At 37.6% G+C, this 27,187-nt stretch overlaps 2 protein-coding genes across 4 annotated transcripts in view; both read left to right on the forward strand.

The window, feature by feature from the left end:
* Positions 1-551: 551 nt before the first annotated feature.
* prep (prolyl endopeptidase) lies at positions 552-12,762 on the forward strand. The gene is made up of 14 exons (XM_084737773.1): positions 552-766; positions 1,100-1,174; positions 3,617-3,750; positions 4,433-4,563; positions 4,891-5,100; positions 5,387-5,508; positions 5,622-5,727; positions 7,704-7,895; positions 8,011-8,208; positions 8,715-8,818; positions 9,597-9,828; positions 10,015-10,146; positions 10,753-10,909; positions 11,931-12,762. The coding sequence occupies exons 1-14, from the start codon at positions 629-631 to the stop codon at positions 12,223-12,225; spliced, it is 2,226 nt and encodes a 741-aa protein (XP_084593899.1). The 5' UTR covers positions 552-628; the 3' UTR covers positions 12,226-12,762.
* A 7,544-nt stretch (positions 12,763-20,306) lies between these two features.
* Positions 20,307-27,187, forward strand: part of lin28b (lin-28 homolog B (C. elegans)) — a 51,934-nt gene continuing 45,053 nt past the window's right edge. Inside the window, exon 1 of one of the 3 annotated variants that reach the window (XM_084737653.1) lies at positions 20,307-21,155. In XM_084737653.1, the coding sequence (XP_084593779.1) occupies positions 21,134-21,155 (22 nt within the window). In that variant the 5' untranslated portion in view covers positions 20,307-21,133. The remainder of the gene's footprint in view (positions 21,156-27,187) is intronic. The other 2 variants (XM_084737652.1, XM_084737651.1) reach the window with 2 other exon arrangements.

Here is a 27,187-nt window from a genome sequence, read left to right on the forward strand (position 1 = left end):
ACTCTCATTAATGTGAAACAGTCAAACTAAAACACTTTAAAATGTTCTTTTCAATGTTCTCACATTGTTGTAACATTTTGTCCTGCATTACATAATGTGTAATGGTGCAAACATGATGTAGTAGGATTAGGCAACATACATTTAGTATTTACAATTATGCACAAAGATTGACAGAAATACTCTTAAATGTCTTAAAGTTTTAGTATTAAAGTTAGTTAGTATTAAATGAACCTTAATATATCAACATATAACAACATACGATAAAAAACCATGAAAATAAACATGTTCCAGATTAAAATCTTTAATTACTACATGCAACTTTGAGTGCCTATTTGTATACATAGTGGTTGATTTCTTTTTTTTTTTCTTTTTTTTCTTTTTTTTTTTTTTTTTTTTTTACTAATTTTGGAGTAAAAAGAGCCTGTAGTTGAAGAAACGTTCTCATAAATTCATTATTCAGTTCAGCCAGCAGTTTTCTGTGAGTTCAGTTCTCGTCTGCAGTCAGCAGGGGGCGCTGCAGGATTCAGGCTGCTCACACAGCATCCAGCGGTATTGTCTTCAACAAGTGCTCTTTGACTGTGTGTAAGCAGGGCATCTTTCTGCCAAAAATCCTCAGCGCCTTAAGTTGATGTTTTACAGGATCCACGGAGTCATTTCAAAACCACTTCTTCACCCTCTGCGGCAGCTCTTTTTCTTACGCAATTCCCGTAAACTGACCTCCAGAATGGCGTTTCAGTACCCGCACGCTTACCGCGACGATGCAGTGGTGAGTGGATGCAGCTACGCTAACTAGCCTAGCTTGCTAATAAGCCGGGATGCTTAATCATCACGCTTTTTCATTCATTGGAATGGGCGTCTGCTTTGTTAGCATGCTAGTTAGCTTAGCCTGGTCTGACAACCCAGACCGACTTTGTTGACACATTTAGGGGCAGCGGTCTCTTATCACTGTTCTCATGTGAGGCTACCGTTTCCTTTGCTTACTGGTTAACTGTGCTAACTAATCTGGATGTAACAGATCTATATCACAGTCTATTTTGTTGTTGCCACACCTTGCTAGCTTACATGTTAACAACTGTCATGACTGTCTCACCTGTCTCAGGTGGATGACTATCACGGCTGCAAAGTACCAGATCCGTATAGCTGGCTGGAGGACCCGGACAGTGAAAAGACACAGGTAAATCTGAATATATTGTGTGTTATATACCTCAGCCATTTCCCCATCTGTCTTCAAAGAAGTGCATTCGATTTCTAATTTTCATGGTGATTTTTTATCTATTTCTTTTTACTTATGTCTGTTTATTACCACATTTAGCTTGAATGTCAGTGTCATAGACTGGACACGCATGATTTGGTGTCTAAATGCCACTATGTATCTGCACAAACACTTTGTTAATCTGTGGTTTTGTAATTGCTTGAGAACAGAAGTCACTCTTGCCATACTGTTTACAAAAAGTGGGGGCTTATTGTGCTATACAATCACTTATAAAGATTCAGTTCAGTGCTTTAGGATGTGGCACTGATAACCACCTCCAGCGTAAAGCTTGGCTTGGCTTAGTAAACATGACCTGGGGTCAGTATTTTAAAACTTTTAAATCTAGATCAGACTTGTCCACATAGGATTAAATCTCAAATTTGGGATTCTGTGATTCTGATCCTGCAAATGCAATACAAAAGCTGGGACACGAATTTGGTTCAGTCCTACCCAGAATCCAGATGAAATGTTATTTTTGGGTGTTTCAAAACTCTTAAGGTGCAGATTAGGATAGTTTTGATGCTGGAAATCAGGATAATCCTAATCCTACTTGGAAGGCAGGTTCAGCATGGATTCAAGGTGGATTCTAAATTAAACAATTAACCAGTAAAGCAATATTTTTTCATTTAGAACACCAAATAAAGCTGTTGTGTAAAAATGGGCAGGTGCAAAAGCAAGAATATAAAATTTCTTCCTCTGAAAGTGCAACATAATTCTGACCAGCATCATGCTTCATAATATCGCTGAAGGATGCAGATGTGCCTGACCTACAACTGGCTGCACTGCAACTGAAATGAAATGTTTCTTTGACCAACAGTTGGAGGCTGAACCAAATACTGCAAATCTAGATTCTGTCATCCTGACCTTGTGGCATCTGGATCACAGCGATTCTTATTTGGAGAAACTGGGACAAAACCTACATGATCAGTTTCATCTGGGATCGCAAAAAAGGGATTACAAAATCTGGATAATTCTGATCTTGATTAAAGGTTTTGAAATACTGGCTCCACAAGATCAAGATGAAAATGAGAATCTGCAGTCTTAGTACAGGCCTCTATCTGTTGGTCCAAGTAGCATTTCATTAACAAAGACGTGAAAATATCGGGATGTGCAAATAAGTTTGGACATTTGCACTTACATAGGCCAGAAAAGCAGGACTTGCTGGCTGCTTATAACCGCCTCTGTGGTCACTTTATTTATTATTAGCTCTTATTGTTTATGAAAGTGCTACATAAATGTAAAGCATTATTATTTAAATGTCTCACTGGATTAAAAAAAAAGTCACCAAATACACAACTGTCAGCACGCCACTATTTTTATTGATTAAAAGACCCAAAGTAAAATAATGGTTCACCATATCGTCTCTTACTGACTGTCCAGTTGGTCGATCTGGTTGCAGTGCTGTCAGAATGATCATCCCTTCAATCACAGTGAAGCACCTTGTATTTTTCAGCAGTATTATGAGGCACAGTACAGGCGGGAATGTGGGTTTAAATGTAGGTAGTTCAGACATGCAAAGTACCATTAAAATCCCATTTAAGAGTGTGTCCTACATGTCTCTACATCGACCCTGAATCCCTGCTGAATCCGCCCATCCAGTGGGATCAGGATTGTTCTGATTTTTAGCATCAAAACTACCCTAATCTGCGCCTTGGAGATTTAATCCTATATGGATAGTTCAGATCTAGATTAAAGTTTTTGAGATGATGTGACGTAAACAGATATTCTGTCCAAACTTTGCTCATTATGTAAAAAAGGTTGCATCTACTTAAATCAATCACTCATTTAATGCACCAAGATGACTCCTTTTAGCTGAAAGATATTTTATATACTCGTATATCTGAGTTTGATGGAGATGGTGGGCTTCAGGCAGTTCATAAAACTTGGTTTAGCTAAAAATAAAAAGAGAGAGAGATGAAAGGTACAGTACCAGGATGTGGAAATATATTTTTCATCATTATTTGCTAATATTAAATCATTTGTATGTGCTGAAGGCTCAGCAACTGCATTGCCGATGAATATTAAGTTAGAAAAAAAACATTTGCTCAGTTTAAGCCGGGATACTCAGTTTGAGTCCTAGTATAATCCGTGCCCACTTCTGGTCTTCTATCTAAATATAGATACAGAAACAAATCATTTTGTTGGTTGAATAGATACAGACACAAATAATGACTAGTGGGTGATTTGCTGAGTAAAACCTGGAAAAAGAAACTGGAGAGTGATGTAAAAACACTTGCTCTGGTTTTACTCAGCGAAACTATTCAGATAAATCAGTCCAGCAGATTCTTGGAACTGACTGAAGAGACGATAATACACTGATGCGTAAAAACCTCTGTGTGTTGGTGGTATGTCTTCTCCCGCCAGGCGTTCGTCACCGCTCAGAACCAGCTGACGTTGCCGTTTTTAGAGCGCTGCGAGGTGCGAGACCTGTTCAAGGAGCGCATGACTGAGCTGTACGACTACCCCAAGTACAGCTGTCCCTTCAAGAGAGGGAGCAGGTGAGGAGACGCACGACACAATCATGTTATAACACTTCAGTAATACGTCTGTGCCAGGTTGACTCACGGAAAGATATGAGAAAGGTGCTAAAGTTGATATTAAAGTTATAATGGAAACCGCTTTGACAGGCCTGGTGGGTGTATCTAGACCTGCCTGACTTATTGTACAATATGTGGACATGAACTTGTGTGTGTTTGTTCACAGCAGGGTTTAAAATTTTGACGCAGCACTTATAGCATTTTTTTTCACACCGTCTGAGCAGAACGAACAGAAATAAACGATGCTGAGACACATTTTGCTGTAATTCCGACAGTGAACTTGGTGAAGTGAAGATAACGTGTTACTTGAGGCTAATAGTTCTTTTTCACTGACATCTGTGCCGTTTCAGCCAGAAAGAAAAAAATTTTTGGTCACACAACCATGTTTAATTTAGGGCTGCAATGTGTATAAAATATCAAAAAATAGTGAAAAATGTTCATCCCGTCAGTGCAGTAGCACAAAATGGTCTTAAATGTCAATAATATCATTTATCAAAATAATTTCAGTGACAGTATGTCATCCAACAAAAGCGGTTATCATGACAGGCCTATGCGTACCGTCCAACTGGATTGATATTCCAGATTTGATCTCCGGGAGCGCTTATCTGTGAAGAGCCTTAACGGTCTCTCTCCTTATTTTCAGGTACTTTCACTTCTACAACACAGGCCTCCAAAACCAGAGCGTGATGTACGTGCAGGAGAACCTGGAAGCCGAGCCAACCGTCTTCTTGGATCCAAACACATTTTCTGATGATGGGACCGTTGCCCTGCGAGGTATCAACGAAAACTGTTATGAAAACAAAGGAGCACTGTATTTTCTGATTTTATTATTACTGTTCTTTGATGCATTTTTGGGCATAATTTGCATTTCTTCTTTCCTGGGTATTGCCATACTTTTTGGATAAGAGTAATATATTTACTGCATTTCACTATATTGCTTTTGTCGCCTGCACAGGAACAGATTGCCAGCATAGTTCCTTGATATGATAATGGCTGAATTTTGAATCTATGATGTAACATGAAACATTCACACTGACGGCTAAATGAAGCATGTTAACGTCCCCTGACATGTTTGTTAATGTTCTGTCTTATTACTTCAAGGCTATGCGTTCTCTGAGGACGGGGAGTACCTGGCGTATGGCACCAGTGCCAGCGGCTCAGACTGGGTGGAAATCCGCTTCCTGCGGGTTGAAGACGCCGCGCCTCTGGAGGACCGCCTGGAGCGAGTCAAGTTTAGCTGCATGTCCTGGACTCATGATGGGAAGGGACTTTTCTACAACTCCTACCCCGACCAGGAGGGCAAGAGTGACGGTGAGGGCGAGACGGCGTCAGGCTTCACTCACACATTCTCATATCTTTAACTTTCTCCCTCAGAATTTAGAAGAAAACGATAACTAATTGGTAAAACTTTATCAGACTAAAGATGATTATAGAATTGATGCAACATTGAGGAAGACGAAGCTACAAATCTTTCAGTGATTTTTTTTTTTCTGCAGTCCACACCCGTCCGCTTCACGTCTCCTTACACCTCTCATCAGACAGATTCTTTTGTCACCACTAGAGGGCGATGATGACAGTAAACTGTTTTGTCTCCCAGGCACTGAGACCTCCACCAACTTGCACCAGAAGCTCTACTTCCATGTTTTGGGGACTCCGCAGTCTGAGGATGTGCTGTGCGCCGAGTTCCCCGACCATCCCAAATGGATGAGTGGAGCTGAGGTTTGCTGGAAAATCAATTTACCTGGGTTCCAAAAATTAAAACAACTGTCAGAATAAGAGTGCATGTATTTATCGATATTCAGGTCGGTTTCAGTGATTGTTTTATGCTACAGGTGTCAGATGACGGACGCTACGTCCTCCTGTCCATCAGGGAAGGTTGTGATCCGGTCAACAGACTCTGGTATTGTGACCTTCAGACCACTCCTCAGGGTATTACAGGTATGTTGCACCTGTTTCGTTTTCTTGATATGTGTGTCTGCTCTTATAATTTACCATTACCTGGATAGTCTGTTGTGATGTTATTTAGGGAAAGCATAGTTCCTCCCTAGTTCCTCCCAACACATAAGTGGTATACATTATCTGAAAGCTTGAAACTGGAGATTTATTTGAGACTGTATTTTGAAAGTTTAGAGTGAACAAGGGCTTAGAATATGATGATGGAAGTATATGATGGCCATTCCCATGCTCTGTTAAGTCTCCTAAGTTGTTGCAGCTATTTTGGAGTTGATACCATGTATTATACAATTATGGTGCAGCGTTTAACCATTTTTGACCCCTTGATAATGGATAAAATTTGTCAAAAATCCCTCCAAAATACCACTTTAGGACTTCAAGGCCTTGAGAAACAGCATATAAACATGCATGCTGTGATATAGTATGAAAAACTTTTTAAATTTTGGAGATATTCTGTAAGAATTGCACATTTCAGCACTTTGATGGCTGTTCTATTCTTGCTCGGAGACCCCCTTATTAAGGATAACAGTGCTTTATTGTCATTCCTAAACATGACAGAATGAAATGAGGTACTCTGGCCCCAGTGTAGGAAATAGCATTAATGAAAATCAAGAGACACAATACACATTAAAAACACCATAAAGGCTAGTAATAAACCAAGTATAAAACAGATGGATAACACTGTGGCCAGTGCCCAGAGTGCCGCAGTGCTGAAGTAGACAGCACAGTAATGACTGCGATAGCAATAATATCATAGTAATTTTCGAATAGCAGCAATTGGATCAAAGTGATGAATAGCAGCAGGTTGTGCACAATACAGCAGCAGTTATCTTAGTGAGCTGCAGGCAGCTTTATCAGCAGCATCTCAGTGAGATCAGTCTTAACAGCATCAGGGAAGAAGCTGTTCCTCAGCCTGGTGGATCTGGCCTTGATGCTGCGTAGCTTTCACAGAGTCCATCTTGCACGGGACCTTTTTCTTGCACCTGCTGATATAGATGTCGCTGATGGAGGGCAGACAGCTGCCGCCGATGTGTCTGTGCAGTTTTCACCACCTGCTGCAGTGGCTGTCTGTTTGCAGCAGAGCAGCTGCAGTTTAATACCGTGTGGAAGCTAGAGAAGCTGCTGCACTGCTGCGCTCCACCCTGTTACTGTCAATATACCAAGGAACGTCACACATCCTGTGAATGCTGCAGGTCACTAGTTTGTGGTTGTGAAATTTTGCGAGGCTGTGATTACCCTAGAGGACATTTTACACAGTGAGAGCAAGTTTCAGAAAATGGTCCATCTGCAATGAAATAGCTCTTGTGGAGACTAACATCATCACACATGAATACAGCTGGGATTGTTGAATCTACAAGACTCAATTTTGCCATTCCAATAGTCCAGAGAGCCAAGTATGCAAAAATGAATGATTTATACTGCATGCAAAAAATACTGCATTGTTTTTGTCTTCAGGGGATGAGCATAAAGTGGTATTGTTGTATCCATAGAGCCTGTTTTCATTCAGATATCTTGAAATGAAATGTTAAGGGACCCTTTTTGAAAATGGTCATGCCAGTTTTTTCCTCTCTAAAATTTAGCCCAACTTTGGAGTGTTGTTTAGCCAATAGCATGACATGTTTGGCACCAGTGGCTGCCTTGCGTCTGCTAGTTTCATATGATACCAGTATCTTCACTCTAGCTTTAAAACTGAGCCTGTTAAAGTCTCTGAAAGAGAGCAGTGTCAGCCAGGGACATGGACATCCCCACAGAGTTGAAGAGGTTGTTACTGTGTTGTAAAATAGATGGATTTTTAAGTCATATTTGTATGCTGGAACTAAAATTGCTAAGACTGAATTGCCATTTTGTGTCATATTGCTGTTTGAGCCAAGAAGCACTTCTCATTTGTATTTTATAGTTTTGGGTTGGCTGCACACGTTCAGTGCTTTAATTTACCACAATTGTCCTCCTCTTATGTTCAGGACTTTTGCCATGGGTGAAGCTAATAGACAACTTCGACGCTGAATACGAGTATGTGACTAACGAGGGAACATTGTTCACATTCAAGACCAACCTGGACGCCCCACGTTACCGCCTCATCAACATCGACTTTGCCTCTCCAGCCCAGAGCAGCTGGAAAGAACTCATCCCTCAACACGACAAGGACGTTATTGGTGAGCTGCTGCAGCCCTCGTGTGATCTGTTACTGTTAACGTAATTGACTGGGTTCATTTCGTTTGAACCCCCCTGAAGTGCAAATTTCAACTACCTATTCGTCTCCCCCTGCAGTGTTCGCCACCTGTACGTACTCCAGCTACCTGTTTGTGTGTTTCCTCCACGACGTGAAGAATGTGTTGAAAATGTACCGCCTGAGCTCGGGGGAGGAGCTGAGGACGTTCCCTCTGGACGTCGGCTCTGTGGTGGGTTTCACAGGAAGGAAGAGGGACTCTGAGATCTTCTACTATTTCACCTCCTTCCTCTCTCCAGGTATGAGAACGTAACGGCTCAGTTTGTGTCGTAGCTGTAGACGCTTTGTCATTTTACACCTGGTGTTAAAATGCGACCTGTATCTGGAAACGTTATCAAGATAAGAAAAAACGCACGTTAGTGTGAGGTTAGGTGTGATCGGATCTGCCTGACCACAGCTGGAGGTAGTCTGGCTCACATTGTGTTCAGACCTTAAGTGGGTGTAAAAACGCAATCCGTACAATGTGCTGCCATCCACACACAACATAACATTGATCAGATTATAGTTTTTAGCTAACACAAAATATAAGGTACAGGGAAGACTGAAAGAGACACACCCCTAATTAATTACTGATTATGTGCCAAATAACTGTGTGTGCTGCGCTCATCTGTATATTGATATTGATTAGTCAGTCCATTGGTTTAATTTCTGGGTGTGTACTGCAGTTAAATAATTTTCTCACACATTGTCAAAGTGATTTAAAAACAGTTGAACAAATAAGATGACAGTTTTTTTTGTCCTGCAGCCATCATTTATCACTGCGACCTGACGAAGGATCCGCTGCAGCCTCATATCTTCAGAGAGGTCACTGTCAAAGGCTTCAACCCGTCTGACTACCAGACCACCCAGGTAACCAGAACCATCACTTTCTGACATTTCACAGTTTGTTTGTCTGCACAGTTTCCATGTTTTCTAGCTGGGAATTCTTCTTCTGCTCTCCATCTCTTCATCTCTCTGTGCCCGACTGCCCAACACCCACCAAGTACTGACCCCAATATATAACAGTTATTAAACTAGTTGTCGAGAAAAATCAGTTGAGGTGTGCTGGACTAGAATAAGTCCTTCTCAGTCTGTTATACTGTGACTGGCGAAAGTCATATTTTTAAACTTAGCGTTTCCAAAACAGGTTTTCAGTGTGACATTTTAAAGTAAAGGCAGCTGAGCCTCTTGAAGGGCAGTGGCTCTGAGATATTTATTGTTCTGTTCCTTCTGAGGACACTGACCACAGAAACAACACTTAAAATGTTAAAGTCGAAAAGAGTTCCTTTGTCTTTTCTTATCTGACTCAGACACAAGTCTAAGTCTAAAGGAGTGGCTCCGATTATTTGGAGAGGGGTTGTATGAGGAACAGATTGATAGTTAGTGTATAAATTAAAGAAGCCAGACCAACATCTACTGTAGTTAAATAATAAGAACTCTCCCTTTAAGAGTCAAGAAAAGCTTCGTTGTCCTTGAGCAAAGCCAAAAACACATTAAACCCTCATCAGCACCAGGATAAACACTGATGAAGAGGATCATTTGTCTGTTAATACCATATTCACTGCTCTAATCTGTGCCAAAGAACCCCGCTCCCTCAGTTTCCAGTCCTGTTTGCCTCCCTGATGGACTCTTTCTCCGTGTTTTTCAGATCTTCTATCCCTCCAAGGACGGTACTCAAATCCCTATGTTTATCGTTCACAAGAAAGGCATCAAACTGGACGGCTCCCATCCAGGTTTTCTGTACGGCTACGGCGGTTTTAACATCTCCATCACGCCAAGCTACAGCGTCTCCCGACTCATCTTTGTCAGGCATCTCGGGGGAGTCCTGGCTGTGGCCAACATCCGAGGAGGAGGGGAGTACGGGGAGACCTGGCACAAAGGTACAACACACAGAATAACATCTGTCCCTGCAAACAAACATCACTGAGGAGAAGCACGTCTGGTTTAATGCAGTTTTTACATTCAAAAAAGCTGACTGTATTAAATGATGCATTTAGCAGCAGGTGGGTAGAATTATTGTTATTTATCAACAATTTACTCACTTATTTTTTTGTGTTTTTCTCTAGCTGGCATGTTGGCCAGCAAGCAGAACTGCTTCACAGACTTCCAGTGTGCAGCTGAATATCTCATCAAGGAGGGATACACTTCTCCCTCCAAACTCACTATAAATGGAGGCTCCAACGGTGGCCTGCTTGTAGGTACGTACTGTCTGCTGCTGGCTAAAGAACAACATACAAATCAAGAATCATTTTCAAATGAAGCCTCAAACAGCGAAACTTTCATGAAGGTTGCAGATTGCATGAAGCATAATTTCCATGCAACTTGACTGCTACATGAAGCAGTTAAAAAAACAATCAAAGTCTCATTCAACACAAGTTCAACACAGTTAATTTCAGTGGAGCACCCATAGCTCAGTTGGTAGATCGTGCGCCTCATGTGCCACGGCTGTCGGTCCTCCGTCGCGGCCGTTGGTTTGACTCCCACCTGCGACCTATTTACTGCGTGTCATCCCCCCTCTCTCTACCCCGTTTCCTGTCATATGTTCAGCTGTCACTATCAAAAATAAAGGCCAAAGCCCCCCAAAAAATCTTAAAAAACCAAAACAAAACATAACTTTTTTTTCTTCTGGCACTGGTTGACTACTTTCTTTCATTGTGGCTGAGGACAGGAAGAGAGCGGTCGGTGCATTAATGGCTTTACGCCATGCAACTCACCTGCACCTCGGTTTCACCTAAGTTTCTAAACAACTAAAATTGCGTGACAGTTTCATCAGAGTCTAACTGTGTGTTTCCTCTCTCTCTCAGCGGCCTGTGTGAACCAGCGGCCGGAGCTGTTCGGCTGTGCTGTCGCTCAGGTGGGCGTCATGGACATGCTGAAATTCCACAAGTTCACCATCGGACACGCCTGGACTACAGACTTTGGCTGTTCTGAAGACAAAGAGCAGTTTGAGTGGCTCATCAAGTAAGCGATCGGCAGTCAGAACATACATTTGTAGTGTGCATCATACAACATGTTAACATTTCCTGTTGAGAGGCAGCAAACGCTCAACAATTCCTGTTGAATTGTGTGAAGCTGTGTTGATCAGGGTTGAAATAGTGGCGGTTTGTGTGGTTTGAGTGCTCCACCTCTGCTATAAAACAGCACAAGTTTTTGATTTACATATCAAATTTCAACAGTCTTGATTTAATTACCTAAATAAGAGCAGTGACTAAACTTTCACTGCGTTTTCATCACCATATTTTTATGCGCATTTTGAAGTATCGCATTAGATAAGGTTGATGGAATCGGCAAATAAAAAAAAAAGTCTAATTCGTTTTCACAAAAAATGCTTTCAGTGGTTTTTGCCTTTGCAAAAAATATTAAATGATGTTAATTAGAAATGGAAACACTTTCAGAATAAGTTCTGATGTAGTGAACATGGCTCCCGTGGCTCTACTTTACATCCAAGATCTGATGTAACCTTCCTCACATTATTACACACAACAAACAGAAATGTCGTTGAATTGTCTAGATTGTTCTCCACTGTTTGAAGTTCGGCTGCTGCTCTTTTACTTACATCATTTGTTCTGCCTTTCTTGTCTGCAAAGATATAATGGTTTTCTAACCGGAGAATTGCTGACGCCTACTGCTTATCTCAATGAACAAACTCCTAATAATCACATAATAGTTGTGGATGGAAACAAGCACTCATCCTCATTTCCTTTTGCCAATTTACTGGAAATTGAGTTAGGATTTGCAATACGTTTTGATAGAAACAGCTTGTGATACTGGAGCTGAGCCTGGAGAAGGCATTAAGGCGTATCGTGGAAGCGTTTTTCCGCAGCGTTTCACTCAACAGTGACAGATTTATCAAGAAAAATCTCATTAGAAGTGATTCATTGTATGGATGTTGTACGTTTGCAGCCCAAACTAGCATACAGGTTGTTTACGTTTCCCTTCACTTGTGTCGACACTTGAACTCTTAACTGCTCGTCTTTCCCAGCTACTCACCACTCCACAACATCCGCGTCCCAGAAGGCAACAGCGTCCAGTACCCGGCGGTGCTCCTGCTCACGGGGGACCACGACGACCGGGTGGTGCCTCTGCACTCCCTCAAGTACATCGCCACCCTGCAGTACGTCGTCGGCCGCAGCCCCAAGCAGACGAACCCCCTGTTCATCCTCGTGGACACGAAGTCGGGCCACGGCGCCGGAAAACCCACCAGCAAGGTCATCCAGGAGGTGGCCGACACGTACGCCTTCATCGCTCGCTGTCTCAACATCTCCTGGGTCAAATAACCTGCTCCTGTTAAAGTGTGTGTGTGTGTGCGCGTTTGTTTTTTGTTTTTCTCACATCATCTTTGGATACAGTTCAAACCAGCTATTCACAGTTTGTAACGTCACACAAACACTACAGGATCTTTTAAGTCATGTTTACCCAACTGTCATTACGTTTTTTTTTTTGTCTTTGTTAAGCTATTTTTGTCCCTCCCCCCCCCCCCTTCCTCTCCCCCTCTCTCCCCCCTGCACACAAGTCTAGAGAGCTGAAGTCCCTCCTCTTCCTGTGGACCATGATGGGACCTCACTTTGGAGAAAATATAAATGATACTAAACGGCAAGAGACAAATAATCTGTTGATCCTGTTTGAATTGTTCCATAAATTACACACATACCTTGACTTCGATACTGGTCCCTGAATGACACTTTCTTTGATACCGATTTTATAAAAATCCATTTAAACAAACTTTATTCTCATTACACATTACGGTAAAAATCTTCAGTTATATTTTTCAGCTTCTCTTTACACACTCAAGGCAGTTTTATAACATAAAAATCTAACTCTGCTTACCACAGTGCGGCTTCAGCGGCTTTACATTCTACCTCTCAGAGCAGTTTTTTCGACATTAAAAATAAACGCACAACTTAAAGTCGAAGGTTGAAATATCCAATGTCTGACCTCAAAGCCTGTTATCCTGAAGACAGTAAATCCAGTTCTTTGAAAAGTCTGCCGGACTCCAGCATCATATCGCTCAGTTTAACCGTTATGAACATCTACTCCTTGTAAAAAATGATTAATGATTTCTTAGAACTCATAAAAAGACACTCAATCACTCAGCAAGCATTTGGCTTTAATTTAAACTCTGATTAACGTGAAACGGGCAAACTGAGACAGTCATTTTAGCTTGGAATAGAAATTTTGAAGGAGGACAAAAGGGGTATTTCAACTGAACATGTTTCCTTAATTTCCGGTCATTTTATCCTTTAATACAGTGAATATATTACAGATTTCTCCTTTAAATTGACAAATAACTTGTGTGTAATTCGTGGCACAGTTCAAACGGGATCAAAAAGTAATTTGTCTCTGTCCGTTGACTACTGTCCATATTTTTTCTGAGGTAAGTTTCCATGGGACACGCCAGAAGAGGAGGGACTTCGCCTCTCTATAAGTCAATAACAACAGCACTTACAGCTAACGTAGGCCATGTTTGTAGTCCTAATGAGACACAAGGACTACATTATCGATGATGAGTGGGTAAAGGGAGGGGGTACCTTCACGGTTATAGTAATCAGCAGTTACAGTCATGAGGTCAAAGTGGCAAAAACTTTATTTGCGCGTCCTCTGGGTGCTTCAACGACGCGCATTATTTATTTGTGGAGGCCGTGGGACGTCGAGTGATTTCAGCACGTATGTTTCTGACGAGACAGATGCTGCGAGTCAACAGTATTGCTATGTGGACGGATGCGAGTGTGGAAACTTGCAAAAAACACTGCACTGTGTGTGCATGTGTGAGAGAGAGAGTGTGTGTGTGTGTGTGTGTGTGTGTGTGTGTGTGAGAGTGTGTTTAGTGTCAGTCCCCGCATTTCTTTCAGACTGATGATGATTTCTACCTCTTGACATGTGCTGATTGTTTACCTTTTAAAGGGAACAAAACACAATGCCACAACTAAAATAAACAACTTTTTAAACAGTGATTCATCATTTCTTCATTTATATTCTGTTATAAAGCTCACATTTAAAGGGACAGTTCACCCCAAAATCAAAAGTACATATTGTTGTCGTGTAATCATTATATTAGGTATTTATTTATTTATTGAATTTTGTTAGCATGGTCTCACATTCCCTTTTCAGAATATAAATACAAGGAAGGATATTGTCTAATTAATGTAGGGCTGCATCTTTAAATCAATGACTGGATCAGCGGTCGGCTATTAAATTGGCCACTCTCTCTTAAGATAATCGATTAATTGGTTTCATTTTTAAGGGGGAAAAAAGTCAAAATTCCCTGATTCCAGCTTCTTACATCTACATGTTTTTTCTGCTCTCTTTACTTCTCTCTGGCAGTAAACTGAATATCTTTGGGTTGTGGACAAAAGAAGACATTTGATGTCATCATTGTGAGCTTTGATTGACTTTTTTTTTTTTTTTTTTTGACATTTTCTAGACAAAAAAACCAAATTGATTAAATGAGAAAATAACCCACAGGTCAACCGATGTTGTTTTGTAATTGTAGTGAATAATATAAAGGACAAATATATTCTTTTTACAGTAATGACTGCATTTGGGTAAATGTTCTCTAACCCATCCAGTTATTGTCATTTTGCCTGACTTATTATTTTGAACAGACTATGACTTTAATCTGGGTGCACCTATATTTTCACCTTAGGTTTTTATTTTTATTACAAAATTAGCCGTCAATTTAATTAAACATTAGCATTAAAAAGTCTTTAAAATCTTTCACGTAACTTGCTGATACATGCAGACGCCCTGTGTTGTGAATCAAATCTTTAAGGCTACTTCTATGTGTGTGTGTGTGTGTGTGTGAGTGTGTGTAAGGTGCTGTATTTCTAATGCTAGATTTTAAAGTAATCTAAATCGAAATGTTAAAACTCGTTCTCTTCCAGGTCATTCTAGATGGATGAATGGCACTACAGGTACAGGAAAGTATGTATTTTTGATTTTTTTTCTTCTTTTCTTTTTATGAACTGTCCCTTTAACATGGTTGGGTTTCTTTCTGTGGTGTCACATACAATGTGAAAAATTAACTGCACAAAAATGAGCTAACAAACTGGTACATTTGATTGTAAAACAACCAATGGTACTGAAAATAAAACATTTTTGACTAATTAGTAATCTAGTTGACCCCCATTTATGTCCTGATTATCTTCTATTACAGACGCTAAAATAATATATAATAAAAACATCAATAAACCGTATTTTCTATATTCATTTTTTACTACATTTTTTAATGTTCATTTTGAGAATAATGGTGAAGTGAGAGTCAGTTGTTGCTGCTGTGACTCTGTGACTGTCCACCAGGGGGCGTCACTGTGAAAATGGGCAACACGTGCAGCAGCAGGAGCAGAAAATGAGGGTGGTCTGACAGAGGGCCCCATGTGGATTACTCAACATACATGTTCCGTGTTCAAGAATTTCTCCCATATCCCACTTCCATGTTCATGGAGGACATTTTAAAGTACAATTACTGCTGAAATCCTCCACATATTACATGTTTTCGACCTGACTTTTTCTCTTCCAAACTCTTTTCAGAAAGGAAATTAAATTCACACAAAAAACAGAAGCAAAAGACAAACTTTTTTAATGAATGTTACATTTATTCATTTTTCATTTTTTTAAAAACACGACTTCATATTTGTTTTAATGGCATAAATTGAACATTAAATGAAGTAAAAGGCTGTAAGTGTGTATAATTTACACATGTACAAAACAAAAAAGTAAAGAGAAAACAAATAGTTTTTATTTACCATTTTAATGTATTCAACGGTCACATTTTTCTTTTATTTCTTTTATTTAGGCATAATTTTCACAAAATACAACATTTTGATCACTTAAGGTCAGTGAGAAGAGGCTGTTAGGCCTCGACAGATGTGGACAAACTGCAGCATGATTCTTAGTTTCTTTCATTTGAACATAAACTTCAATATTTCATTAAAAAAAGTCCAATTACTTGTTTTATAAAAATAAAAAGATACATCTAATTCCTATTTGGTAAGAAATAAAACAAACAGATTTAAATCATGATGATATGATGGTGCATCAGGACATTAAATCGAGTTTTTCTTGATTTAGTCCAAGAAAAGTTAAACGCACTTAAGTAGTTTTTGCATTTTTACCTCAGAGAAAATTAAATCTGGGAAATGAAAATGGTTTAAATGCTTGTTATATTTGATCTGGGTGAAACTAAAAAATAAAGTTTTGCCATTGGTATTTTAAAATCTTGTTGAAAGTATTCAAATTCTTAAGTTCCACTAAACCGAAGTCGATCAGTTTTTAAGATGTACAAACAGCGGCGAATGGAAAAGGCAATTTTATTTATACAGCACATAAACCTAAGGTGCTTTGCACTGAGAGACAAAATATGACATATAAGCATAGATATTAGAGAATAGGTATAACCTCAGGAACATAAATAATATTGCAGAAAACGAATCAAAATACAGTGCAAGAGATTAACATCTTTTATGCACATGCAAATCTTAACAGTACTTTTACTCAGCTTCTGTAGAAGAAACTGTTTGAAACTGAAAAAGAAAATCTTGAGAACTGAAGCCGGAAAACAAACTGACCCTTATAGATTATGATGAGTCTTACTAATTTTTAACAAACTCATTTATCACTATTTTTGCAAAGTGAAAGTTTCCTTCATACACAACACTGAAAATACTATAAAACTGAAACCTTTCAGCTCTGGGAACCCCCAACCTTTGTCTTTAAAGCTCCCTGAACAACTTTCAGAGTAAATTAACAGAACAACAAGTAAATAATATGCACAGCAAAAAATATAAAAACAACAACAACAAAAACATCTCTTTTTTTTAAACATATGCCTGTATTTGCAGCTTCTCACATCATTGCTCATCACTGAGAATTTTTTATTTTTTTTTTGCTGGTTTAAAAAAACAGAGTAGGCACACAAATTATATTTGCTAGACTAAAAATAATTTTCCAGCCAACAAGCTCAACAAAAGAGAGAAAACTACTATTACTATTAGTAGTAGTAGTAGTAATAATAATAATAATAATAATAATAATAATAATAATAATAACAATGGGCTAATAATAATAGTCTTTATTCTTGGAGCACTTTTCTAAACCCATGATGCAAAGTGCCTCACAATGCAGCAACTTCATAACAAGCAGGTCATAAAAACAGTTTCCAAGCCAAGAAATAAACCTTCAATAAAATCCAAGAAAATAACAGCAAAAATGCAAAAGAGTCTGATCATAAAAATGTAAAATAACTGCGCAATAAACTAAAAACTGTAGAGTCTGATCACGTCCTTTGCAAGTAAGAATAAAGAGGATTATCATCTCGCAACCAAACACATGCATCTAAGGTATGTGAGCGCGTGCACGCCTGTGTGCGCATGCGTGTTCGAGAGACGCATGAACCAGCAGAGGGCGCCTGACCGTCCTGAGAAACTTTGAGCGGGCCTACATGAAGACACATTTTCACCTCCTCTGGACCACAACTGTGGTTTATCACAACACAAACCGGCTGTTAAAGATGGACGATATTAAAATACACGATCGATTCGACAATACGAGCTTCATCGCGGGAGAAAATAAGCGACACGTTTCCAAAAAAAACCGTAACGTTCTTTTACCAACTTCTGTCCTCGTCAAACCGCTGGTGCGGCTCCTTATTTCTGATTGGCTGACACCATTTGAAGACGTTCTGAAGTACCCAATGAGCACGCACCTGTGACCGCACTAAAATATTAATGCGCCAACCGGAAATCACCGCCCAGCCACTCCTGAGGAACTATATCCTCCGGCGGAAGAGAAATAATTAAACAAATCCCTGCTGTGTATCTATGTTATTGCTAGAATCGTTATATTTTGACTTATGTGTTTAGTTTTCTGTAGTTCAAAGAAGTTTTCAACAAAACCAAACTTATTCTTTCACTCAATTTTCCTCTCAAACAAGCAGCATCACATGGTGCAGACAGACAAGTCTCTGTACTCCTGCTTATTGAAAGATTCAGAAATATTTCATCTTAGAAATAACATTGACTGAGATAAGGGAAGGGTTGGGCAGGAGTTTTGGTTGAAGTGATAAAAAGAAGCTACAGCTGAGCCCTTTGATGTTTTACAGTGGCTTCACTTCCTTGTTGAAAGTAAATAATATATTATGACGGTTGGTGTGTTTAACTCATTAAATGTACCACAAGACAAGAAGCAAAAAAAGTTTTTTTCCCTATTCAAAAAAAATATTTAGGCCCTTCTATGATTTAATCATATGATTTTTATTACATTTGGCCTTTACCAGAACTTAGTAAATAAATAAATAAATAAATAAATAAATAAATAATGAACATATTGCAGAGTGAAACCACTATAATGATGTATAGGCTACTAGGCTGTATCTGTAGTGGAAAAGTTACTAATTTAAATTGTAAACAAGCAAACTGACTTTCAAAGTATTGTCAAACGTACGCCCCGCAGGCCAGAACCAGCCTGTTAAAGGGTCTAATCCATCCCACTGGAGGACTTTGCAAAGTGTATAAAATAGCAGAGCAGTCATTAATTTACCAACTAAAACACAGTTCTATTGAAATAAACAATAAATACTTACTGTGGTCATATTTAAAGATATTAAAGATTGTGCAAAATATTGTAAATTAGCAGCTTCAGTACAAAATCATCTGTATCAGACTTCTATCTTAAACATTATTGGTGAAACCCTGTTACTGCAAATGGTTTGTAAGGCAGCAGATAACTTTACCGTCCTCCTCATTAGCTTCTGCTTTAGTTGGTGTTGTATGGTGATGCCAGAATTACTACACAGGAGTCTGGAAATTAAACGGCTTTGAACGTCATTAACAAGTTTTGTGTCTTGTCCCTTTGTAGACACCCTGTGATCTGTATATTGTGATATACATATAATGACAGTAGATTGATAGAAAGTGGAAAAAAAAATTGTTGAAATTGTATTTATTTTTCTTCAGACATCTAAGGATGTTCGTTATCTGGTCTGTGAATGGATGGTTCATTATTTGTGATTTTTTTTTTTTTTTATCTATCAGTACTATCAGTAAATATGGAGAGAAAAAAATTAGAGATGTTGTAATTTTCAGGTTATTATGTGATGGTTTCACTGGTCCGGCCCACTTGAGATCAAATTGGTGTGTACACTGTAAAAATAAACTATTTAGTTTAGATTAAAAAGTTAGCATCTGGGATACCTTAAAATTTTAAGTTGACTGAAATTGAAAGAACAAGTTGAGAAGATTTTGCAGTGACTCAAAACAAAAAAAAAAACTTGATATTAATTATATCAATTCAGGTGTACTTGAAAAAATAATGAATAATATAGTATGATATTAAGTTGAGCAACTCCTGAGTCTCACTAATGACCATTTCACACAAATCAGATTAATTTTACATTTTCTCAGTTTGAAAACTCAGCTCTTCCTTTCACACAGGTGTAAGGAGGCAGGACAAGGTGGGCAAGTTTTACTTTTAACAAAAGAGCAATTTTTTTTGCCAAAAAAAAAAAAAAAAAAACAAGACAAAAATTCCTTCTGGAACTGTGACTATTTTCTATTTTCACTGGAGACTTTTCTATTTTTGGATTTGGCATATGCAGCAGCTGAGGGAGACATGAGACGGTCCACCGGCAAAATCTAGAGGAGAAGGAGCAGAGCTTTACACGTGAGTAAAAATTTCACTTTACAAAACTTTTTTTTCTCTACATTTGGTGTATGGGCTACACATTTTTACAACTGGACAATGTATGAATCAGTTTAGGCCAACAACAGTAAGTGAAAATTGAAATGTTAAAAAAAAAATGGACCATTATTTATTTCCGTATTATTTATTTATTTATTTATTTTTCTCAAAAGGAACCATTTGAGAGGATTAAAAGAGCCCTGGGTCTGAATTCAATATTAACTTTCATCATGGTTCACAATATTTTAATTATTGTCAAAGTAAGCAACAATGACTCTTCATAAAGTGTATTAGAAACTTAATTAAATGAGTTGATTGAACTCATTTAACATTCATTCATCTCATCATTTCAAGACAAAAGACATCCAAGTCAGAACTCATGTTTTAAAGTTCTAAAGTGTTCTGAAAGCAAATGCTAGAAAATGTAGGTTTAAGACACTTGAATGAATAAAACTTGTATTCTTCTGTTAAGTTAATGAGAAAAGATCAGTTGATTCCATTCAATTCCTCTCTAATTTTTTTTACAATGAATATCTATCTATCTATCTATCTATCTATCTATCTATCTATCTATCTATCTATCTATCTATCTATCTATCTATCTTCTCACACAGTGGGATGCAAAATGGTGCAAGTGAAGCAATGGATGGCTCTATTCATTTCGTTTCCCTCCCACAGTTCTTTGCTCTTATCTCTGGTATATCTTTCATATGTGGAGAAAAGATCATCTCTAGTATTACATATTAAGGTCTAATGTGTTCTGTTTTGAATGTGCTTTCAGGCTAAATGACTTATTGGCTGCTTCTTAAGGAAGCTGTGTTTGTGTAAATGGTTTTAAATAGCTGAATGCTGCTGCTTGTAACCAGGCAGGGTGGGGGATGTGAGGTATGGATCTTTATCAAGAGAGAAAGAGGTGGGGGAAGGCTGATGAGGAGCATGATGGGGGAGGCCATGGGTGCCACATGGTTTGAAGAGCCATGATAAAGACACAAGACAGACAGGCAGGAGACTGGATTGAAATTTACCAATGAGGTGACATTAAAAATGGCTACTGGGGAACTTAAAGATAAGCTTCTTCTGCAGCTCTAATTCAGCTCCAGGGACTCTTTCTCACAAATGCAAAAGGCTGAGGAGCAGAGGCAGCTTTTTGTGACAGATTTGGGTCATTTTGGAGATGAGTTTCCAGATGTTTTGTGCAGCCACCACAGGCTTCTCCTCTGAGCAATCTGTTGCTTCACTGTAACACGTTTAAAAACAAATCTGCCTGTCCTCTCCACTGTGCTGCTGCAGCTTGTGTTACAGTGTCTCTATAAAATATTCATCCATGGAAAATCTCTTTGATTCCAGCAGCTCACTTGGCTTCATGTCAGCCTAAACATGTAACTTAAACTAGAGCGTCGGCAGCTTCAGGATCAACAGGCGCAACTTCACTTTCCTGCACATTTGCTCCATCAGAGGGACACGTTTCATCCGCCTGTGCCATTTGAGTCATTCCCGGAGGAAAAAAAGAGGATGTCCGCTCCCTCTCCTACAGGTGAGTCGCTTTTTTTAAAAAAAATTTACTCTCTCTCTCTCTCTGAGGAACCTGCGTTTTCTTTCTCTGCAGCTTGAATTCCCCTCAGAAAACACTGAATTTTGGCGTTGCTCCCCTCTGTGGAGCTGCAGAACCTGTCTTTCCTTGACCTGAAATGACCGGCTTGTTCCAACGTGCCAAAGTGATGGATCGGCTCTTTCATCAAACATATTCAATAAAGATATGAAGTTAAAACATGCGCGCACACGCGTAAAGTTAACACTAACGATTTAAGCAAAAAATAGAACATATAGGCACCAAAACTTAACTATAAGTCCTTAAAATGAAAATCCGAAAAGACTGAAAACAAACAAACGACCGCTTTACGTTTGCTGCTGACCACCTTGAACTCATTATAGGAATATTATCGGAATATTAGCGTCAGTTTTCGTTAAGAAAGTCAATCGATCAGCAGGTTAGAAGCCTATTTATGTGATTAGAAAATAGTAGAAAACATTAAAAGGTTGAATGAATCTAACAAAAGCAAATAAAGACACACTTACCCCAGCAGACAAATACAAGAAAGAAATAAAACGGCGAATCTTTGCTGCGTAAACGCATATTTTTGTCCCATTGTGCGCAGTTTTTGGCGCACCGGCTGCACAGGCGCTTCTTCACCCACCTCCCCCCTCTGCCCTCTGACGTCACCGATATTTCATTCAGATATTTTCACCATGTTTACTCCTGGTGGAGGAGACTTTTTCGGATGGAGAAATATAGTTAAAACCACGTCATTCATCCCCCAGAGAGTTAGTTTTAGTGGCTTTTCTTGCTTTTACGCCGCAAAACTAATCGGGAAATGGTCCTAAAGAAGTGGTCAAAAATAAACCTGCAGGCCTTTGAAAATGTGTCGGATTGAATAAAACCATTTACTTTGCTTAAACAAATAATAAATCCGATTTTAGAGGGACAATTTAATGATATTTTTTGTTAAACACAGCGAGAAAATGAAGAAAGTATCCTTGAAGTTTTTTGGAGACACCTTTGTGACCAAGTGTGGAGCACATGGCACACGTGTGCTTTGGTGAGACTTGCGCAATTTTTTTCGTTGATTTAAAATTTTCTTAAACGAAATCTGTGCATATATTAAAGAAATCACTTAGATGAAATGCAAAAGCTACATATTTTGTCTTCCTTGCTGCAGAAATCTGCAAGATTGTGGATTAAAGCTGAGCACAGACTAATTTGCCTGTGTTTATAATTTTAAATTAATAAAATAATTATGAAATTAACCACTTAATGCAAAAAACATTCCACGTGCTCATTCTCTCCTCTTGGTGAAAAACAACCCTGGGAGTAGGTGGCCTCCTTTGCCACCAACTCTGTTTACACTCCCTTTGCAGAGGATATAAAAAAGTGAAGGATTGGTGGCTGGAATGCATGAAGTAAACGACAAAAAAATAAAAAAGAAAAGAAGAAAAAGGGGAGAGACGAACTCAATGAACCCTTTGAACTGCATTGACAGCAGCAGGGTAAAGGCAAATTTCCTCTGGGAGCCTACAGGGTGAGGTGGTGGGGGTTGGGTGGGGTTAGCTGGGGTGACAGAGTCCAAAGTCTGCTCTGAAAGTTGGTATTCAAACAACTCAGGAATCTGCTTCTGCTCAGGAGGTTAAATGCTCATAATTATCTGTTTTTTAGTCGAGACAACTAAGTGCCTTAAAATCTGACTGATTTCAGTTTGCAGGAATTTTCCTTACAGGCTCTGAGACTCTCTAAAGAACTGACTCTGGCTGGTTTAAAAGAAAGCATCTTCTGCAGAGATAAATAACAAAATATATGATCTGAAAATAGGTTATGACCTCCAGTTGGTTTTCACTGCAGCAAAACATCACCAATATTATTAAAAAGCAGAAAAATGTTATTTCTTTCATTTTGTTTTAAAGTTCATTTGGCACACACAAGTTTGAATGTGACTGACAATGTTGGAAATAAATGCAGGATTTTAGCATTTTATTTTCCTGACAAATATATTTTATAAATATATTTAGATGTTGGCAGAAGGCTGTTTTCATGTAATTTTAGTCACAAACATATGATGATATGATGATAGAGTCTCATATTTTTACATCAAACTTAACATGAGAGAAACTTGTTCTAATCTATTCCTCACCATAACCAACTTTACATACATTATTATTAAAGTATATAAAAAGTAAGCTATCATGAGTGAATCTTAAAAATAGAAGTGTGTGTTTCCTGACTTTTTTTTTTTTTTTTTTGCAGTATCTCATAAGAAAAGTTGCTATTTTTTATTCATGTAGTATTCTCCAAAGTAGAGCCTCAAACAGGTTTGAAAACAATCTTATCCTATAATGTAAAATAAAATAAAATACAATAAAATGAAATAAAAGAATAGAAGTATGACTTGTGTTGATTATAAGGTAAGTCAACTCATATAAAAAATAGGCAAAGTTCTTAATTATTACACATTTTAGTCTCCTGACTTTGATAAGAAAATATGCTACTTTTGTTCATATAGGCTAAAACTCTCCACAAGTACAAAAGTGTAAAAAAAATCTTGATCTGAAGTCCAAACAGGTTTGAACGCAACCTTTTCCTGCAGCATGAGGGCAAATAAAAAAGTAGCTAAACTTCTAGTTGATGGTGATGAGATCAAACTAATGCAAACTTAAGAAGATGCATTTTAGGTTTATCTCAGAAAACAGGCCCAATTCATATTAATGTTAGAATTATGAATTTCTTAACTTTCTGTTGTACTTCAAAAAGTACAAAGTAAAAGAAAAGTTGTTCATGTACAGAAAAGTAGAAAACAATCTTGATCTGAAGTGCAAACAGGTTTGAAAACAATCTTTTCCTGCAGAATGAGGGCAAATGAATTTTGACTCATGGTTGATGTAGAAAAAGATCAAAGTATTAAAATGTAAAGTAAAGAAGCTGTCCCGTCAGTTCATGTTGAAAATAGGCCCAATTCATAGTTGCAAATGTGAACTTTAACTTCACAAGAAAAAAAAATCTTATTTTTGTCCATGTTCTCTTCTTCACAAATAGAAAAGATCATCAGTTACTTCACACATTATTAAGCTGGATTCCAGTTAGATAAAAGTTTATTTTAGACCATGTCTGTCTGAAAGCAGAACAGCAGGCCTATCTGTTGGCATAGCAACAGTAAGTGGAGGTTGATTTAAAAAAAAAAAAAATCTAACTGAATAAAGAAAAATGCAGTTTACTTAAATAGACTTAAATGAAATCCAGCTTTGATGCATATCGATTAATGTATGAAGTAACTGTGAGTTAACATTTCTTAACTGATGATCTACTAACAGACTTGATCCTGCATTAATTCATGAATTATATCATCAGAAGTCAAGCATGAGTTAAAAGTTACTTAATTTGCACCCTTGTTGTAAAGCGTTACCATGAATTCCCTTCATTTTTTCAGTCTCATATGAAAAATTACTCTTGTTTTAATGTATTTTTCCACAGATTGAAAAGTGGAAAAAAGATAGATAAAAAAGTTAAAACAAGTTTGAAAACAATCTCATCCTGCAGCATAAAGGCAATAAAAGGTGGTTAAAGTTTGATTTAGTTGGTGGTGACTTCAGAAGAAAAGAAAAGAAAAAAAAAAACAGTTGATGTAAAGAAAATAAGTTTTATTCATGTTCATGTGTTGCATACATGAGCTCCTCAACTGCTAACCTGCAAAACTTCACATGAAAAGCTGCTCCTTTACACACAGACACACACAGTAGTGGGGAAAGGGGGGTTGATGTTAAAGGACCTCTAGTTGGTGTTGATTATAAGAAAAACTACACTGTAAACTACAGGAGTTGACTTTTTATTTTCAACTTTGTGCAAAACTTGACAAGAAAATTGCTCTTTTTAGTCTTCTCCACAAATAGAAATGTAAAAAAAGCTGATCTCAGGTTAAGTAAGTTTGAAAACAATCAAAGGACAAATAAAACAGTGGCTGAAGCAAGACTTGATTGACAAATTTAAACTACAGAAATTGATTCCAACTTTTATTTTATTTTATTTTATTTTTTAAAAAACTTCACAAGAAAAGTTTCTCCTTTTAGTCCTTTCGACAAATAAAAATGTGATCTGATGTTAAAGCAAATTTGAAAACAATAAACAACAACATAAACGTTCATCAGAACTTTATTTTTGCTTAAAATATAAGAAAAGTTGGTCTTTTTACTCACACTCCTCTACACAGACAAAAAAGTGGAAAAAAGAATAAGACTTCTAGTTTTAAAAATGTTTTTGCAAAACTTTGTAGGAAAAGTTTTAGTCTTCTCCACAAATAAAAATGTGAAAATGATTGATCTAAAGTTAAAGTGAGTTTGGAAACAACCAAATAAAGTGTTAACTAAAGTCATACTTGACAGAAAAACAACATAAATTGAAGAAGTTGATCAGTACAGAAACACTTTTTCCCCAAAAAACGTAATTAGAAAAATTGCTGTTTTTAAGTTTTTAAGTTAAAGCAAATCTGAACACAATCAAATAAAATGTTGGCTAAACTAAGACTCGATTGAAAACCAACGTTAAATAAAGAAGTTTATTTTTGTAAAACTTCATACAAAAAGTAGCTATTTTTAGTCGTACTCTTCATCCTTAATCACAAAAGGTGTAAAAAAAAAAAAGAAAAAAAGACTGATCTAAACTTAAAAACAATATAATCCTGTAGAATAAAAACACATAGCAGGGTGACTAAAGCAAAAGTTAAGTTGGTGTTGATCATAAGGAAAAGAATAATGTAAACTACAGAAGTTAACTTTTTAAAAGTTTTTGCAAAACTTCATAAGAAAAGTTGCTCTTTTATTCTCGTCCACAAATAAAGATGTGAAAAATGATTTATCTAACATTCAAACAAGGTTGAAAACAATCAAACGGCAAATAAAAAGTAAGTTAAGTACGACTTGATTAAACGAAAAAAAACAATGTAAACTGAAGAAGTTGATCAGGATCATTTTTCCTCCCAAAACTTAAAGAAAAGTTCCTGTTTTTAGTCGTCTCTACAAACAACAATGTGAAAAACGATTGATTCTAACTTAAAGAAAGTTTGCAGACAACCAAATTAAATGGTGGTTAAAGTGATACTTGATTTAAAAACTATGTCATTAGAGCTTCTTTTTTTTAAAAAATTGGCAGAAAAGTTGCTCTTTTTAGTTGCGCTCGGTTAAAAAAGTAGAAAAAGGCTGATCTAAACTTAAAAACAATCTTATCCTTTACAGCAGCCGTTCCCAAATGTGAGTGAGCCACAGTCTAATTTGAAATCTGAAAATCTCCTGCAGCTTTTAATCACAACCCCGATCAACACACCAGATTGATTGTAATCAATGACCAGATATAAGATACGTTCTGGTGTTAATGTGACAGTGTGACACCTGTTAAAACAGGTCAACAAATCAAGAAGAACACATCATTTAAATCCCATGGCTTTGTTTTATTATTGAATATTATTTATTATTAATTAATCATAAATATGTTATGGTCATTTCAAATGTATAAGATTGAAACTTGACAGTGTTTTATTTATTTATTTTTCACGACCTCTGAAGGCCCACCTGCAGGGCCTTCACAGCCCACCGGTGGGCCGCAGCCCACACTTTGGAAACTACTGAATGAAGACAAAGGCGTGGCTAAAGTAAAACTTATATCAATGTTGATCATATAAGAAAGGACAATGTAAGATACCGAAGTTAATTTCTGAAGACTTTACGCAAAACTTCATGAGAAATTCTTTTCTTTTTTAGTGAAAAAAAAGATTGATGTTCAGTTAAAACAAGTTTGAAAACATTCAAAGGGCGAATAAAACACTGGCTGAAGTCAGACTTCTAGTTGTGTCGATTATAAGAAAAACAACAATGTAAACTACAGAAGCTGAGTTTTTATTTTTAACTTCTGTAGTTTACAGTGTTGTTTTTTTAATAATCAACAACAACTATAAATCTTTCTTTAGGCGCCCCTTTATTCCTCTTTATTCTACAGGATAAGATCATTTCTAAGTTTAGATCAGACTTTTTTAT

Source organism: Lutjanus erythropterus, chromosome 15 (genome assembly GCF_056507025.1).
Source record: "Lutjanus erythropterus isolate fLutEry1 chromosome 15, fLutEry1.hap2, whole genome shotgun sequence".
In the NCBI taxonomy this organism is placed as follows: Eukaryota; Metazoa; Chordata; class Actinopteri; order Lutjaniformes; family Lutjanidae; genus Lutjanus; species Lutjanus erythropterus.

Excerpts from the sequence above, each read along its gene's own strand:
- prep (XM_084737773.1), top strand. The coding sequence starts at position 629 with ATGTTTTACAGGATCCACGGAGTCATTTCAAAACCACTTCTTCACCCT. Across the intron at positions 5,728-7,703 it reads CACTCCTCAGGGTATTACAG|GACTTTTGCCATGGGTGAAG; the intron begins GTATGTTGCACC and ends TCTTATGTTCAG. Across the intron at positions 10,147-10,752 it reads CAACGGTGGCCTGCTTGTAG|CGGCCTGTGTGAACCAGCGG; the intron begins GTACGTACTGTC and ends TCTCTCTCTCAG.